The sequence below is a fragment of the Engraulis encrasicolus genome, chromosome 12, assembly GCF_034702125.1.
Source record: "Engraulis encrasicolus isolate BLACKSEA-1 chromosome 12, IST_EnEncr_1.0, whole genome shotgun sequence".
NCBI lineage: Eukaryota > Metazoa > Chordata > Actinopteri > Clupeiformes > Engraulidae > Engraulis > Engraulis encrasicolus.
In genome coordinates, this window is record NC_085868.1 from 11,681,782 (window position 1) to 11,698,817 (window position 17,036).

The window sequence follows — 17,036 nt, forward strand, 5'->3', positions numbered from 1 at the left end:
TAAAATCTTCACAATCGTCACATTTTTTCCACCATTTACACTTCCACTTTACACATTTTCATATTTACATTTTTGAACCTTAAATTAAAATCAACTTACATCTTCTCAAACAAATTACAAAAGACAGGCAGTGCAGGATGTCACACAAGATTTCACCATTCCCCAAGCATCTGTCTGAAAATCATTCTACTCACTTCCAACCTTTCCTCCAGACTCTGACCTCGTACCTCAATCTCACGTCCCCTCCACGAAGATATCGTAGAGGTCTCTCCACTGTTCTCAAGTTTTTGAGGGTCTTTTCCCCCATTCAAAATCCAGATTTCAAATGAAAGAATAACTCCAGTTTGTATTGTATCTTGCAGAAAGAGTTAATTCATTGATGCCATGACTCACATATGTGCACTGTCACAACGGTGGAGGAAAGGACAGTACGAGGTAGAATAGAATGCTTTTCAGCCTTTGGCTCCCTGAAAGTCATGACGATACAAATGTCTCCCACTCTCTTGAGCACCATTTGTCACCACAACTGGCCATAAATAAAAAGTAAAGAAGGCAATACAGAAGCAAATGCAGAAAAAGACACAAATTCCAAAGCACAAGGACTTACACACTGCTTTGTTTAGTATTGATGGTGTTACTTATGATGACACTTACTTCAGATGAAAATTTGGCACATACGGTATGGATGAAGTTCCTTCATTTAGGTAACCTTTTTGGAAATGATGAAGGTTAATCAAAATCTTTTCCTCATGACACGGACATGCAAAGCTAAGCCCGTAGATATTTCCATATTATTTGAAGCATTATTTGAAAGCCGATAATTCAATGGTGAACATCCTCAGATGAAGCGTACAGAATAATCTTAACTTAAACAATGTAAAATCGAAACAATAAAGCATTAGATAAAATTAAACATGCAGGAACCACATACATTTTCATCCTCTCTATACAGAACAAAATATTTAAAGCCGGTGTTCAGATTATTTAATCTCTTCAAACTGAGACACACAAGTACTGTTTGCAGTACAGTTAAAGCGTATTTAAAAATGTTGACAACAGTTTTGTATGTAAAACAAAATGAATCAGCAATATTTTACTCTCCTATTAAATTGTGGAAAATGACCCACTTGCTTGCCAAGCAGTGACTGGCAAATGCACATTAGGGTGTCAACTCATAATAATTCTGGAATGAAATACTACCTGACAACTACAGATATGAAATGTGTGCCTCTCCACGATGCTGGCAGTGCAGCTGATACACTCGGTGTCATTATCAAATGTATTGATTGTCATCACTGAGAGGAAAGCAGACAAAGGATAACATCTCTCTCTCTGTCTGTGTGTCTGTCTCTCTGTCTGTCTCTCTCTCTCTCACACACACCCACACACACACCAGTGTTAAAGGTAGAACAGTTATTTTCAGATACAGTATTTTTGCCCAATGATACTGCTGAAGTTAAAAAAAAAAAACAACAACAAAAACAAACCTCCCCTTCTTTTTTTGACAAACCGCTCCTTCTACGGTTGATTAATCACTACGCTGTAGTCACAACCACTGGCTGTCTTCTGTGGCTCCTGTGTCCTTCAAATTACAAAGCAGGTGTGCGTTTCTCGAAAGCATAGTTGTTGGCAACTTGTCAATGGAAAACTGCATTGCAAACAACAAAGTAGCTAACGTGCTTAGCAACGATGGTTTGGAGAAATGCACCCCAGGAGAGTTTATCTGCCCGTCCTGCTGTCCAGCCAGGCTTTCAGCAGTGGGAAGTTCTTATCTGTCCACCTGATGTTCTCCTCAATGATCTCCAGGGCTCGCTGGATGGAGCGCAGCTCGGAGCCTGCCTCCACGGGTAGCGATCCGAAAAACTCTTGCACCTGTTACAAAGGTAATGGAAGGGTCAGAATCACGATGGACATAAATTGATGTTACCTTCCTTATTACATTATAAACACAAACCTGATTATTGTATTTTTCCTCCTCATACAGAAAAGATCAGCTGATCAACTGATGTCTTATCATTTGAACAATGAACAATTGGAGATTAATTCTTATTTTTATCAAGCACGGCTCGTTGGACACTCATGAGTTTTAAAATGAATCCCAGGTACATTTTACAATTTACACCGTTCGATTGAGTCCAACAGTGAAAAGTGTAAGCGAAATAGTCCACTAAGCAGCAGACAAACCATAAGTCTATTCTATCTTTTAATATGCTCCCACAACAAGGAGACATACAATACGTACCTCCTCTAGCATCTCAGGTGTAGAGTACTGGTCTGTCACTCCGACCACCAAGCGTGAAATTGAAGAAGAACCCAAATCAAACCTGAATAACAGATGGGGAAATGTTATTGTGGAATTGTATTAAGCTGTGAGAGATGAAATGACACAAGTTCAATATGTTCAAGAACATCCTTCTCATTAGCATCATGAATGTGCAGTTTACACCAAGGTATGTAAAACACATTCTCAGAACCATTTCAACAGTTAACTGACAAAATTTGTCACAACAGATGTCAGAGTGGTACAACCACAGCTAATATCACTACTGTACAAATTAAATGTGTTTTTTTACTGGATTATCTAAAAGGAATTTTCATTGTTTGTACATTAATGTCTAATAAATAATTAATGAATTTAATGAATACAAGAGTGGCAACAGCTGTGGTTGTCCTCTTCGACTGAAAAATTGTTAATACATGACCCTGACACATTTACGACTTTCATGACAAGGTCGACAAGGACGTCTCCACTGTGTCCAAACATAAACATAAAGAGACGTACTTGCTGACGAGCTTGTACCAGTGAGCCCTCATGAAGCTCCAGGCCAGCTGGTATCCTTTGGGGTTCTTGCTGACGGTGACGATGAGAGAGGGCAGGTCGTGAGTCTTCAACACCTCTCCCTCCAGGCTCTTCTCCAACATCCTGGAGGATCACAAGACAAGGGGTCAATGCTTCAAACAAGGGTAAAAAAACAAAGTTGAGAAGCAGTTACTAAAAGAAAGGGGCGTTCCTGTCAATAAAAACGAGAATGCCCATTTTTGCTTGCAGTTGGGTGATATTGAAAAATTTAGCACAAGTACATGAAACAACAGCAGACTACATCAAAAGGATATCAAGTCAAGTCAAGTCGAAAGTATCTTTTGCAACAGACATCTTCAGAACAGGCTAGGGTAAAAAGTTAGCACATGTACATGAAATTGTGGAACTACAGTAACTGTAATTTATAGGGTCAATACAAATCTGCAATAAATAGATAATACCTACGGGGGCACTGTGGTGCACTGTCCTAATACGCCATACCACATATGGGCCACATTGCCCGCGTGGACCCAGGTTCGAATCCTGCCTGGGTCATTGCCCAACCCTAGCCCATCTCTCTCTCCCAACCATTTCCCGTCTTCTCTATACTGTCCTATCTCATAAAGGCACAAAACGTCCGAAATGTGTGTGTGTTAAAGTGCTTCAGTATACAGTATAAACTTATAATGTGTTGTCTGCCAAGTGTGCCTTATGAAGTCTTGCCAAACACATACACACAAACACACACACACAAACACACACACACACACACACACAAAGGACTCCATTTTGCAAGGTCAGGCCAACCCACCACTGTAGCTTATGGGCCAGAGGGCTGAAGGCGAGGGCAGCTTTGATGCTGCTTCTCTCCGAGGGCGACATGGACTGGAGGTACTTCTCCAGCAGAAAGTCCCAGCCGGCCTCCGTACGAGCTCCCTCCGTGTACACCACTAAACTCACGTCGCTGGGCAACCTGGTGGGGGTACAAAAAATGTGGTGTGCTCGGTTTGCTCTGCATGCGATTTATATAACCCTCACTGGGGTAACACAAGGTAACGCTTGTTTGGTTGTCTGGACAGTGAGTTCTGTCGTCTTGGTGTGTTATGAGAGGGGATGAGAAAGATGGTCAGATAACATCTATGTGTGAGTCCTCTCCAATAAAGGGCTGTGTCACCACAGGAAAGCACGACTTCAGCTTCCAGGCTTTACTCAAAAGAGTAATGCATTTGGCATGAGTGTCATGTCTGACTCAAACGCTGATATCGGTGGAGCTCTCAAAGAACGACAGAATGTAGGTTTTTTTAAAAATAAAATAAAATCTGCAGTGCCTGAGTCAGGTCTTGGTAAGTATACATTTTAGGGGCAATTTTAAGTGCAGGCCAGGCAGGAATGTCACTCAATAAAATGGGAACTCTGTCTAAGGCAAAGTCCTGTGCCAGTTACAAAAACAACTTTTATACAAATCACTAGAAGACATCTAGTAATACGTATGCCACCATTTTTTTTTTACTTTCTTTGCACCTGTGTGGCCTTCCCATCTGGTTTTGCAATAATTGAGGCAGATGGTCATTAAAGTGATATTGTCCCATTTTTGGAAATAGGCTTATTTTACACCTCCCCTTGAGTTAAATAATAGGGTTTTACAGTTCTCCTGTACTTTCAACCGTTCTCGTGGTATGTCAGTGCAAATTTTCCCTCAGTTAACATTGAGTCCTATGAGACCAGCTCGCGGTTAACTGGTCTCATAGGACTCAATGTTAACTGTTAGCTTGGAGGTAAAATTTGCACTGTCATCACTAGAAAACGGTTGAAAGTACAGGAGAACGGTAAAACCCCATTATTTAACTCAAGGGAAGGTGTAAAGTAAGCTTATTTCCAAAAATGGGACAGTATCACTTTAAAGGTTGTGAAGAATTGAAGCATGAAGTCTGAGGTGTGCAATAAGGCCTGCTACACCCACTCAAATAGACAGTTTGTGACTCTTACCGTAGACATATGTATCAAGTTCATTATGTCTAACTGTTTAACTTAAACACTTAGGGTTTTCTTTTGCCTTAAGACATGTAACAGTTTTTATCTTTTACCTTTTTAGGTAAAAGATAAAAACTTTTACATGTCTTAAGGCAAAAGAAAACCCTAAATGTTTATCTTACCGTAGACGTTGGCAAATAGACTACCACTACTATGAACTGGCCTCTAAACTCACTGAAGGTGGTTACACTACATACAGCGTAACATTATTACACTTCATTTTGCTGACACTTTAATCCAACTCCAAAATTTTGTAAGATGCAAAGAGCACAATGTAAATGAGTGAAGGGAGGCCCTTTGTAAAAAAAAAACAAACAAAAAAAACACAGCATTTTTGCAGCATCCTAATTTCCAGTAGCTTTTATTTCTAACATATTTTCTGTGTTAATTGAAATGTTGTTCAGATTATTCCTTTTCAAAGGAGGTGTACTCATTCACACTGACCAGTGCAAGACAAAGGATGAAGCTGTCTGACCTACCTCATGGTTCATAGGGTCACGCCCTGATGAAGACCCTGTGTGGTTGAAACCGGTTGGCGTTTTCAGTTATGTACCCCAGTTAAAATAAAGGGTTTTTAAATTACTAAACACCATACTACTCCTTGTCTCTATGCAATAGTCGCCTGAAGTAGGCCCAGCGGCCAACAAGTTTTGAACAATGGACTTTGTCGTTTAACTTCAAGAGCACCAGCATCAGAGTATACAGTCTAACAAAGAAGAGCGCTCAGCATCTCCCCCTTATAGCTACCTCATGGTGCCGTTGGACTGGGCCCATTGCCTGAAGAGCGTCTGGGCCTGTGCTACCACGGGCGGGTGGCGGCGGACACAGCCGAAGAGGAGCAGGTAGTTACGCAGGAGCCTCTGGGACACGGCCCCCTCGTCACTCCACTCCTGCCGCTCGATCAGACCCAGGAACAGCCTCAGGATGTAGCCCTGGGACCAGAAAATACATTTTATTTATTAGTATATGTTTTCGTTCGTAAACCCAGTAAGACACGTCCCCTGTTATAAAATTAACTGTTAGTCGAGTGGCAATGATCAAGTTGTAACATGAAAAAGAGAGCTTTTGGCTCTGGCTCAGGAGGAAGGACAAAACGTGGGGGGAAAACACCTAACTCCAGGCAGCAGCCGCAGAGGAAAACACGCATCAGCTGCAGGGGGTGACAGGGAGACGTCCCTGTCACTGCTCCGCCACCAGGAGACGTACCAGAATTAAAGGAGTGAAACGTTGGTGAATGGTGGTTTCTGGCTGACGACCCTGCAGCTGACCCATGGGCACCAGAGGAGGTGCGACAGGCAGCAATGCCCAGCAAGTTTTAAGATCTACATGTATAATCCTTATAAAGGCCCTGTGCACTGTCATAGAGATGTAGGACTATGGTAGTGAAGCTTTTTTCAGTGACTATTACAGCGTTCCATTGGTGGAATGGTGAGCATTACCAATACCCCATGCCCCATTATATGGATCGCACCACTCTATTTGTCTGTGTGCACCCTTTCACAGCCATAATCTAGGTCTGCGAGGCAGTGCCGCGCTAGGATATGTTACATAATAACGATAATAGAGGTAATGTTCAGAGATGCAATATTGAATCTCATTTTTGTTTTATTTGGGTTTATGTTATTTATTCAGTATATTAATAAATCATTCACTTTGTAATGTTATACTTTTCCTGCCAACCTGCTGTAGCCCCGTAGCACCCCCTTGTGCCCCCCCAGGGGTCCCCCACCCCCATTTTGGAAACCAATGCATTAAGAGACTAACATTATATGCAGAGCTGATGACATCTTAATCATTTCACAACATGTAAAGTGTATGCGAGAAATATGTCACTTGAACCTGAACTTGAACATTGCAGTTAGATGCCAATTTGCAATTGATAATGTGTTGAGTTAGAAGACTATGGATTATAGGACGTCACTTTACAGTTACAGTAGATAGAGGGAAACAATGTATAACCTTGTATTACCTAGCTCTTAGTATTCAAAATGACCAAAGGTGTCAAAAGTAAAAGTAAAACTAAATTCATGGTGTGAGTACAACTCTAGCACATGATACATAGCTAGCTGCTACAACATTTACTCCATTGTACCTTAAGAGGTTGATAGACTCTGTTGTTACTGAAACACACACAAAAAACTAACAAGGATACGCCACAAACTTGAGCCGACCAGTGCAGAGTCAGCTGATTGTAAGACAAGTACACAGGTCTACTGGTTACTCAGATACGTTACCTGTGCTGGAAGGAAACTGTGCTTCTCTTTTTCTTTTACTTTTGAAACTTCTGAAAATGACTTTGAGCCCACTGACAGTACAGTCCTAGCAAATGTACCCGACAGTAGCCTGGAGGATCATTTGTACTATGCACTCTTTTCTCTCAACAATGTTTCGATCAACTTATAGGTCTTCTCTTCCTCATTTACATTTGCCTACAACCATTTGTACTCTTGTTAAAATAGATTTTGTTGGAGTAAAATGCAGGTGCAGACCTTCTGTCTCTGCAAAATGTTCTCGCAATATATTCATCTACTCCTACTAAAAAGCACGCTTTAAAATAATTATGCTAAATAATGGATCTAATGCGTTTTAATGGAACCCCTGGGTATAAATGTAATACTAAATATCCTGGTGGTATACTCATTTTCATTATTTGATGTCTTCTTTTTTCCTTACCCCCCCAACCCCCCCTTTAGGAACCAAGCCTTTAGTGAGCTAATAAAATTCCATTAATGTGTGATGATAGTTAAGTGCTATATGTAAATGGAAATGCAAATATATCTTACACACTCTAACAGTATGTAGGGAAGGGGAGGGGAGTTCGCCTGCACGGTTTCGAACCTTGGCCTCCACGCCAGGTACTTAACTTGTGTCCTGACAACGGCACAAAACAGCCAGGCTCGTTTGCCTAACCGCCAGAGCACAACAAACCTCATGATAGTCACACAGTAACATTCAATAACAAGTCTGCTATGCGGCTGACCCGGGTTCGATTCCAGCCATGTGTCGTTTGCCGACCCGTCCCCGTCTCTCACTCCCCACTTCACGATCTTCACGGCACTACCGTAATAAAGGCCAAAAATGCCCCCCAGAATAGTTTTTTATGTAGGGAAGGGGAGGGGAGTTAGCCTGCACGGTTTCGAACCTTGGCCTCCACGCCAGGTACTGAACACGTGTGACCACGACACAAAACAGCCAGGCTCATTTGCATGACAGAAAAAACACAACAACCCTCATAATAGTCACACAATAGTACTCGATAAAACGTTCAAGAGAACTCGGTGAGACCTTCATGTCCTTCTCCAGCGGCTCCATGTCTCTCTTCTCCATGAGCTTGTAGAGGGGCACCAGCTCGCTGAAGCCCTGGGTGACGGGCATGACCTCGCGCTCCTGCTTCAGGTACCGCGTCAGCTCCAGGGCTTTGTCCAGAGGCACCTTGCCTACGCTGCATGCATGGACACACATGACACAGACAGGACACATTACAAGACAATTTTTCACTGATTCTTGAAACCCCTGACTTCGCTTTGGTTCTAAAAACCAAAACTGTGGGTACTTCCGAAACCTGTGGTAAACACTGCCTCCCTACCAGTAGCTACCACTCTGCACCCTGATGAGTAGCTTCTAAAGCATGTAAAAAGCCAGCCACTAGTAAGCACAAAACAGATGTACTATAGGCATGAACGCCCATCCGGGTAATTTGCTCCTAAATGTGCGTTACGCCCCTTTATGGGTGAAAACAAACCGAATGTCTCATCAACTTACATGCTACATCGGCTTGCCTAAATGAACACAGTCCATGCTTCAGCCACGGCTTTTTGGCTATATTATTTGAACAGCTGGCAACACAACACGTTTTCGGAATGTTGTGCGTGAACAACGCTAGTCTACAGGTCCGTATCTTTCGTTTATTAAACCCCAACACCACCAATTGACTTGCATGGGCTGTTTTCCCCCACAAATGGGCGTAACGCACATGGAAAACGTCACACCATTCATGAGTATAGCACCATCATTTACATAACCCTTGAAAGCCCCTGATGGCTCTAATGACCAATGATTACAGAACTCCCACTGACTTCTGGGATAGCAAAGTAACTATCGTTTGCCTACTGCAGACATGACTGGATATAGAAAGTCACCCGGGTACCGTTCGCCTCCTGTCTGAACGCTTACTAGGGTATTCAGACATAGGCGCTTCCTTATTTTGTGCCTTCTACATAGGAGGGCAGTCGGGACTTTCGGATGCACCCAAGGTTGCTCCTCTCTCACCTGACCAGTTGGAAGATGTTGTTGATGAGGCTGGCTCTGTCGTTGCTGCTCAGGGCCGTGTGGTTGTGCTGCAGCAGTCTGATGAGGGGGTCCCATCCCCCGGACTCATAGTGCACAATGTAGTATCCCCTCATGTCCACGTTGAACTTGATCCACTCCACCTCCTCAGTCAGGTACAGCACATCTGCACAACACATTGTATATTGAACACATTGGATTTTCTTTCTTTCTTTCATTTTTTGACAAAGTTTTGCGAAGGCCCGAACACCTCGAAGGTTTCTTTTTCAGCAGGTGCAGCCTTTCAGGGTCAACAGTTGTCAAAATAAGCAGTATTGCGCTCTTCTTTTTGCCATTGTTTCTTTCCTTTTTATTTTTTATTTTTTTTACATTTTTGGGCGGAGAAGATCCCCCTTTTCATGTATTACACAGGGCACCTTTAAGCCTTTACTCAGACAGTACAGTGAAGAGATTGTGACAGGAAACGAGTGGGAGAGAGAAATGGAAGAGGATTGGGAGATGACCTTGGGCCAGAATCGAACCCGAGTCTCTGGAGTACCAGCCAGTGCCTTAGCCATTTAAGCAAAGGCCAGCAGACATTTCTCATTAAACAACCAGAACATTTATGATTTCCTCTCAGTAATACGTAGGCAACTACTGCATGTCTGCAGTTAAGGAGTCACAGGGTCTCCTGATATGATGTCCATATAATGATCATGTCAACTCCATTTTAGATTATTTCCCACTGAAAACATTCCAGTAAGTTAAAATACTACTTTAGTAAGTATATCATATGAAAAACTAATAAAGGGTTTTAAACAAAAGACTCTAAGAATTAGGTTTTGTTGTCAGACTCTGTAAATCGGAAGGATAAAGGTTAGATTTGACAGCTTTGACAGTGTATAAGCCACAAGGCAGCTGAAGGAAAGTTTAATATCTCATGGATTAGGGGGGTAGTATCCACTGTGAATCTCTCTCTCTCTCTCTCTCTCTCTCTCTCTCTCTCTCTCTCTCTCTCTCTCTCTCTCTCTCTCTCTCTCTCTCTCTCTCTCTCTCCTCTCTCTCTCTCTCTCTCTCCTCTCTCTCTCTCTCTCTCTCTCTCTCTCTCTCTCTCTCTCTCTCTCTCTCTCTCTCTCTCTCTCTCTCTCTCTCTCACACACAGTACCTTCTTTTGTTTTCAAGAGGAATCTCTGAACTGTGCTGGAGTGACTGGTGATGTATGTAAGAGGAACTTGCCACAGAAAGCTACAGAGGATGAGAATGACAAATAGATATCATTTTTCAGGACTTAACATCTTGATTATCAATATACCGGTACATAAAAGTGGAGTGGAGATACTTCATTGATGATCAACAAAATAGCTCTTCTTTACTGTAAAAATAGCATTTATATTAAACTATTACTAAATATTATTAACTATGACTGGCACTCTAGGACAGACCATCTCAAATATTCAAAAATACCCGTACCTTGATATCTTTTCAGCATCACCTCCTTTCAGATACCTCTGCTGGCTGAGTCTGACCTCACGACCTTTGACCTCCACGGTAATCATGGGAAATCCCTCCTGCAAGGTCCACGTGTCCATGATGGCCTTCACATCCAGCTCGTCCTGCATGAACCATTTCTGTTGACAGAAGACATCAATATTAGCCTGGCAAGATCTATAACCAGGTACATCACAAATATGACTGTATCACAAATGAGATACAATCTGGGTAAAATCTATTGAGTTTCTCATAGGGGAGGTGGATCTACACTATTTAATATACTATCTAAAGCTACATGGTTTTGCATTTGGTTCTGTCTCATAATATGTCTTGCGCTCCCTCCCCATCCTATGGTTGGGATCCCACATTCAGACAAAGATTTCAGCGTGGGATTCCATGTTATACTTCAGATCAGACCGAGCATGAGAATTCTCTGGCTGCATTGATATGATTTATAGCTAACATTTGGGTGTATACTTCCTAGACGACACATTTGAAATCACTGTTTGAGTTGAAGTCATTTTTGGACCAAAGCACTTCATGTGTTGTGAGTAACAATAGTGGCTGGCAGTAAAGAGGTTATCTGTTGTCCTCTGGCCATTTTGATTAACCCAGAGGTACACTTTAGAGAGAAGTAATAAATGAGGTAGGTGGTCTGAACAGATTTGAAGCTTGTTTTTGTTTTGGTTTCGATGACTCACCGACTTCTCGCTTCTGGGCTTGCCTCCACTACAATATCCACCCAATTTCATTCTGGCCTGGTCTGTTTCCTCAGACTGACAGACCTAATATGAAAACACAAAAAAATGTCACAAGTACCAAAAAAGAATGTAATGTAAGTGATGGAAATAAAATAAAAACACAGTGATTACTCTTTGTATCTGTTTTGTATTATGTCTTTAAATGTCATGTCAAAAAATATAATTATTCAATTCTGTGAAGCAACAACCCACTGATAGCCAATGCTGAATTATAGCATATCATAATCTGATGTTTGAAACTGTGCATCTTCCCCTTACGTTGGACAGACTTTCCCAGAGGTCGGCGTTGACTGTGTTCTGGTAGCTGTGCTTCCTCAAGTAGCGGATAAGACCAATCTTAAAACCCTCAGGAGTCAGGAAATCTCTGAGCATGTGCAAAACACACGCACCCTGAATGTGCAAAGATACATAGGCATGAAAAAACTATTGAATTCAAAATTTCACAATATAAAAACAAAGAGATTTCATTTCACGCTAAAGAGAGCATATAGATAAAGGGAAAAAAACACTTTGACAGATGTTACTTATATGAATGTACACATTGTCAATTCACTTTAACCCTTTTTATTTGATGATGTGTATGGAAGAAGATTGTGGCAAAATACTACATAAGTAGTATCATATAGAACAGTGATTGTATACAAACTAACCAATTCCACCTAGATAGGTAAAAAAGTTGAAAATGGTGGGATGTTTGCAGGTTTATGTGAACTGTATGAACAATATGAAATGTTAAAATGAAACTTTGTGAAAAGTTGAGGTTTGTGCAAACATCATGAAAAAGGAGAGTTCCTTAGCAAAAACAGCGACATGCAAGAATGAAAAGCCTTATAACATACTTGTGAAAAAAACATTGGTGAAGAAGACACACCTGAACTTGGTTGCCTTTTGGAAAATCAAAATCAGCTGAGCAAGCACACTACAGAGCTTACAGCCATCTGCCCATCTATCTGCCTTTTTCTCTGGACTAGCGGAGAGCTTGTTTTTCTGGTCATACCTTCCTGTAGGAGACATCATCAAACATCTCTCTGATCTCGGCGGGGTTCTCCACCGGCGTGGAGATGGGGTGGGAGGAGCTCAGCGCGTCCACCTCCATAGCCTGGAAGCACTTGCCCAGGAAGTTGTCATTCTGAAGGCATACAGCAGGAAAAACTGTTAACCCATTTTAGCCTGATGCTGCGTATACATTGTTTGACCTTTGGCGCCTGGATCGACATATACACTGCATTCAGGCTCCTGAGATTTGAGGGTTTTTTAAAATTAAAAATGTGGGTATGTTAGAGCTGAATGAACACATTCTAATGCAATGCAATTCTAGCTTTAACATGCAACTTACTGTATTTCATATTTGTATGCGCTTCGGAGGCTGACATATTTAGGTTTCAATAGGCAGAGGGCACCCTTTCCCAAAAAGGGCTTATTCATTCAGCAGACATTTTTTTTGCAGGTGTCTTAAGCTAAAATGGGTTAATGAGTAAGATGTTCATGCCATGAACTGCATACAGATGCTCATACACTGCTAAAATCATCAACAAACTATAAGGCTTTAGGGTATACGGCTGCCTGTGCTGCTATGTGTGGATTGCTGCCCATAGTATGTTTCAAAAATTCCAAAATGGCCCTGTTGTTATAAAGGATTTATCCTTTTTGGAGCTTTTTGAAGAGTGCCTGAGTGCCTTTGATTCTCTTTCTAGAGACTTTCCCTTACACCAAAGACCACCTTCTATGCTTTTTTCTGCAATTCCTGATTGCTTTTGATTTTACTTCAGGTCAAAGTTGAAATAAGGTTTCGGGTAGATATCACATAAAAAAAAAATCTATTGCCTTCTTGCAATAGACTGCAATCGCTAATTCATACTCACAAATTACGAACACAATTAATTCTCTGAGAATCAAAGGCACAATGAAACTAAATCAAAATGGAGTTTTTCACTGCAACATTTTGCTTTTAAAATCTTAACTGCTAATGTTCGAAAAATCCAAACAATGCGTTCTGCGATGCCTCCTTCCATGTAGATATGTGCCCTTATGGCACTTCTTCAACACATGAACTGACTGTACCGTAGCTTATCATTACAGCATGACCCTGTATTTAAATATGATGTCATGTTTTGAGGAAGTTGTTGTGACTGTGTAATAATAACTATCAGCATGCTTACCTTCCATGACACTATATATGGTGATCAACTTTTGAAATGAACTGAAATTAGGCAGAATTAACATTGCCTTCAAATACTCTATTTGAAATATTCTGGAAACATAGCTCACGGTAAATCTTTCTTTGGGGTGTCTACATAAATTCAGGTTCTTTTTTTCACAGAGATGTTTTCAGCAAAGAAGAGGAGACCTGCCAGTGTCTTGCAAGGAGGGTTCACTAGTCTTGGACTTGGACTGGACATTTTCACTAGTATTGGATGTGTCAAAGTTACAGTAGCATTCCTTGGAGTTTCAGATGTTTACTCCACCAACTGAGACAGAATAAATCCTCACCACTTGTAGCTCTGGGTGGGTAATGTCCACCGACATGAACTCCATGAACTTGGCAAAGCCCTCATTTAGCCACAGGTCATTCCACCACTGCATCGTCACCAGGTTACCAAACCACTACGAAAGGGGAGACAGAATTCAGAGTAATATCGAATCAATAATAAGTAATCTTCTAAAGCACTCCAATGATAATATAACAATTTAACTACAGCACTGTAACAAATCTAAAGCAATTTAAGTGTAATAAGCACTTTTCCATGGCATATTTTATACAAATGATGTAGCTTGCTGGAGCATCAAAGGTTTGACTAAGGAAGACAGGGTAGTGATACAAATGGCAAGCGTCATTATAGTCCAGTGTAGTGGGAGAGAAATCCACCAGCATGCTGTCCCCAGTGGTTCCCAGAGGAGCTTGACTGCTGTGCTAAATGCAAACAGTGTAGGGGAGTGTTCACACTATGCCCTGCATCCATAGCCCTTCTCAGCCCTTCTCAGTCCAACTGAGAGCCATGCATACATTTTTCTGAATATATGTTGAAGATGTTCTCACCTGGTGGGCCAATTCATGGGCAATGACTTTGGTTATTCCCAGCTTGTCCGAAGGGGATGACTTCTCCGGATCGTACAGAAGCCCTGACTCCCTGTAGGTTGTCAGACCCCAGTTCTCCATTGCACCTGACTGGAAGTCTGGGATTGCTGCAAGATCTGAAAATTTGATTCACAGTTACACACACTTGGTACTACCTTGTATAAAATTAGATGGTTAAGCTAGTTCCCAAGCTTGGGATGGACGAGGAAAATCAATCAGTCAATCTAGTGACTCAGACCTTGTTTGGGGAGTGGATATGGTATGTCAAAGTAGTCATCGTAAAAGTCCAGAAGCTTCACAGCAGTATCTAAAGCATACTCTGCCTGGTCAATTTTGTCCGGCACGGCATACACAGCGATCTGAAAAATAGAATAATGATCATATTAATCAGAGCATGTAGCCATCTTGGCATTCAGAGAATAGGTACGTAGGCGTCATGTCTTTATCACTGCAATATAATATGGACAAGGAAATAGTACGTAAATATCCAATGATGTCCAGCATCTTCATCATCTTTTACTGGAGACAAACATGAGACGCAGCAGGCGTACTGTACGTACCTCAACTCCATGTTCAGTGGTCCTCCTGATGGAGAGGAAGTCGCACACCATGAAGGCCACCAGGTAGGTGCTCATCTTCACGCTGGTGTCAAAGTAGTCATCAAGGAGACCTCCAGGCTGCTCCACTGTCTTCAGCTGCCATAGAGAAAAAAAACAATGCCAGGTCAGAGTGAACCTGATGAAGCAACAGTGAAACGTGTTGTTCACCTGATGAACTAGCAGCAAAGAAGACCAGTGTGCTGTGATTTGTCCCTCTTTCACTTGGATTACTTTGACTGCACATCGCCAGCACCCGGACAGGACTCTGCTCTGAGAAAACAATGCACTTTGATGGCGTGACCATCACTGTGTTGGTGCCCTCTGACTATCACGGCAACGAGCACCTGGCTCTTTAGTGTAGCACTCAGAGCTCCAGTTTTAAGTGCATGGGTTCACTTCCAGAAGGAAATGAAGGCATTCTGATGGAGTGACCATCAGTAGGGTTGAGGGTCCCCATCTGACTACCACATCAACAAGTCTGGCTTTTTAGTGTAGCAGTCAATGGCCCAATTTGAAGTGTATGGATTTGCCTCCCAAAGAGGAAGGCCTTCTGAGCCTGGGGTTTGTGGTTTATTTATTACAGGAGCCTGGGCAATGCAGTGACAGAGGGACAGGAAACGAGTGGAGAGAGAGAGAGAGAGAGAGAGAGAGAGAGAGAGAGAGAGAGAGAGAGAGAGAGAGAGAGAGAGAGATGGGGAAAGACTGGCAAATGACCCAGGCCGGAATTGAACCCGGTTCACCGGTGTAGTAGCCCAGTGCCCCACCGTTAGGCCAGGCCATACTTTTAGATACATCTCCTAAGGCCTCCAAAACAATAAGAAAACTTTACAGTGATGCACTGAAACAAAACACACAAGCACATCTGTTTGAGTGTGATGCCAACTCTCTGCCTTACCTTGGGCATGTTGGATACAGCAATGTGCCTGGCTTCTCGGCGTACCCGTATGGTGAAGTTTGCTTTGAATGCAGGTTCATCAAAGCAAGGGAAGGCTTGGCGGGCATGGGTAGGCTCAAACTGGGTGGATGCCATGACCCTGGAGTATGTACAGAAGAAGGTCAAGTATGTACATTCACTTTCATTATTTTGCACAACAGGAGACACCACTGCAAACAAGATTGTAGTGGTAGGCCTATGCACTCACAACTACAGTAAATAGAACAACATCAAGAGCGTTCAAATGCACAATATAAAGACAACTCACCAAATATGGTTACAGTCTAAGTAGGCTAGTAAAATACATATGGTGCTGACTGCTCACCTGGTCTCACCAGCCTTTGTCTTGTATGTTCCTTTATAAAATCCGTGAAAACTCTCAGAGAGCTCAGCAGTATATTCGAGAAAGATGACATGCACACCCACACTAAAAGTAAACTCATCAGATACTAAAGCAATCTGGTCGAAAGGTGGGAAATCTAGTACAGAAAGGTCTTGATGATGTTCTGTGGTTGACATTAGAGTTGCTTTGACGATATGGAGGTCTTTGCTGTGAAGGACAATAGCCTGGGTTTCTTCCATCACCTGTATTTGTATCTCAGCAGTTCCAGAGAAGTTAAGATGTGTCAAGTTTGGGTGAATGAATAGGTCATAATGAAGTGGCTTCACAGTATCAGGTAAGCGCATTTTGCCCCATGGAAAGAGCGGTTGTTCGTCCTTTTGTAGGGTAACTCCACAAAGGACATGTACAACACCACAACTCAGTATGAACAACAGGCGTATGCTTGCCATTGTGGAAATAGTCCTTCGGCTCCACGAATTATGATGAGGCCAGCGCACCGGGATGCAGGCTATTAATTGCCCAAATGAATGAAAACCAGCCACCACACTCAACCACTGGGTCATGTGCACTGTCCAAGAGTATCGAGTAGCCTATCGGTTATCACGTCACAGTCAATAGCCATGGAATAAAGATTTGTTTCGTCTTCTTACATGTTTCACAAAGTCCTCATGGAGTATGCAAGTCGAGTATCAAAACTGAAAGAGAAAGTAAACTTCAAGCGCGCTTTCCGGGAGA

The 17,036-nt window shown here is 42.1% G+C and overlaps 1 protein-coding gene across 1 annotated transcript; it reads right to left on the reverse strand.

Moving 5' to 3' along the window:
* Positions 1–652: 652 nt before the first annotated feature.
* erap1a (endoplasmic reticulum aminopeptidase 1a) lies at positions 653–17,036 on the reverse strand. Its single transcript, XM_063211638.1, has 18 exons — positions 16,284–17,036; positions 15,920–16,058; positions 14,986–15,120; positions 14,664–14,784; positions 14,387–14,541; positions 13,840–13,953; positions 12,347–12,478; positions 11,608–11,739; positions 11,290–11,373; positions 10,568–10,725; positions 10,263–10,342; positions 9,101–9,284; positions 8,117–8,273; positions 5,579–5,763; positions 3,612–3,773; positions 2,783–2,923; positions 2,243–2,324; positions 653–1,872 (listed from the first exon to the last, which is right to left on the reverse strand). The coding sequence occupies exons 1-18, from the start codon at positions 16,862–16,864 to the stop codon at positions 1,720–1,722; spliced, it is 2,895 nt and encodes a 964-aa protein (XP_063067708.1). The 5' UTR covers positions 16,865–17,036; the 3' UTR covers positions 653–1,719.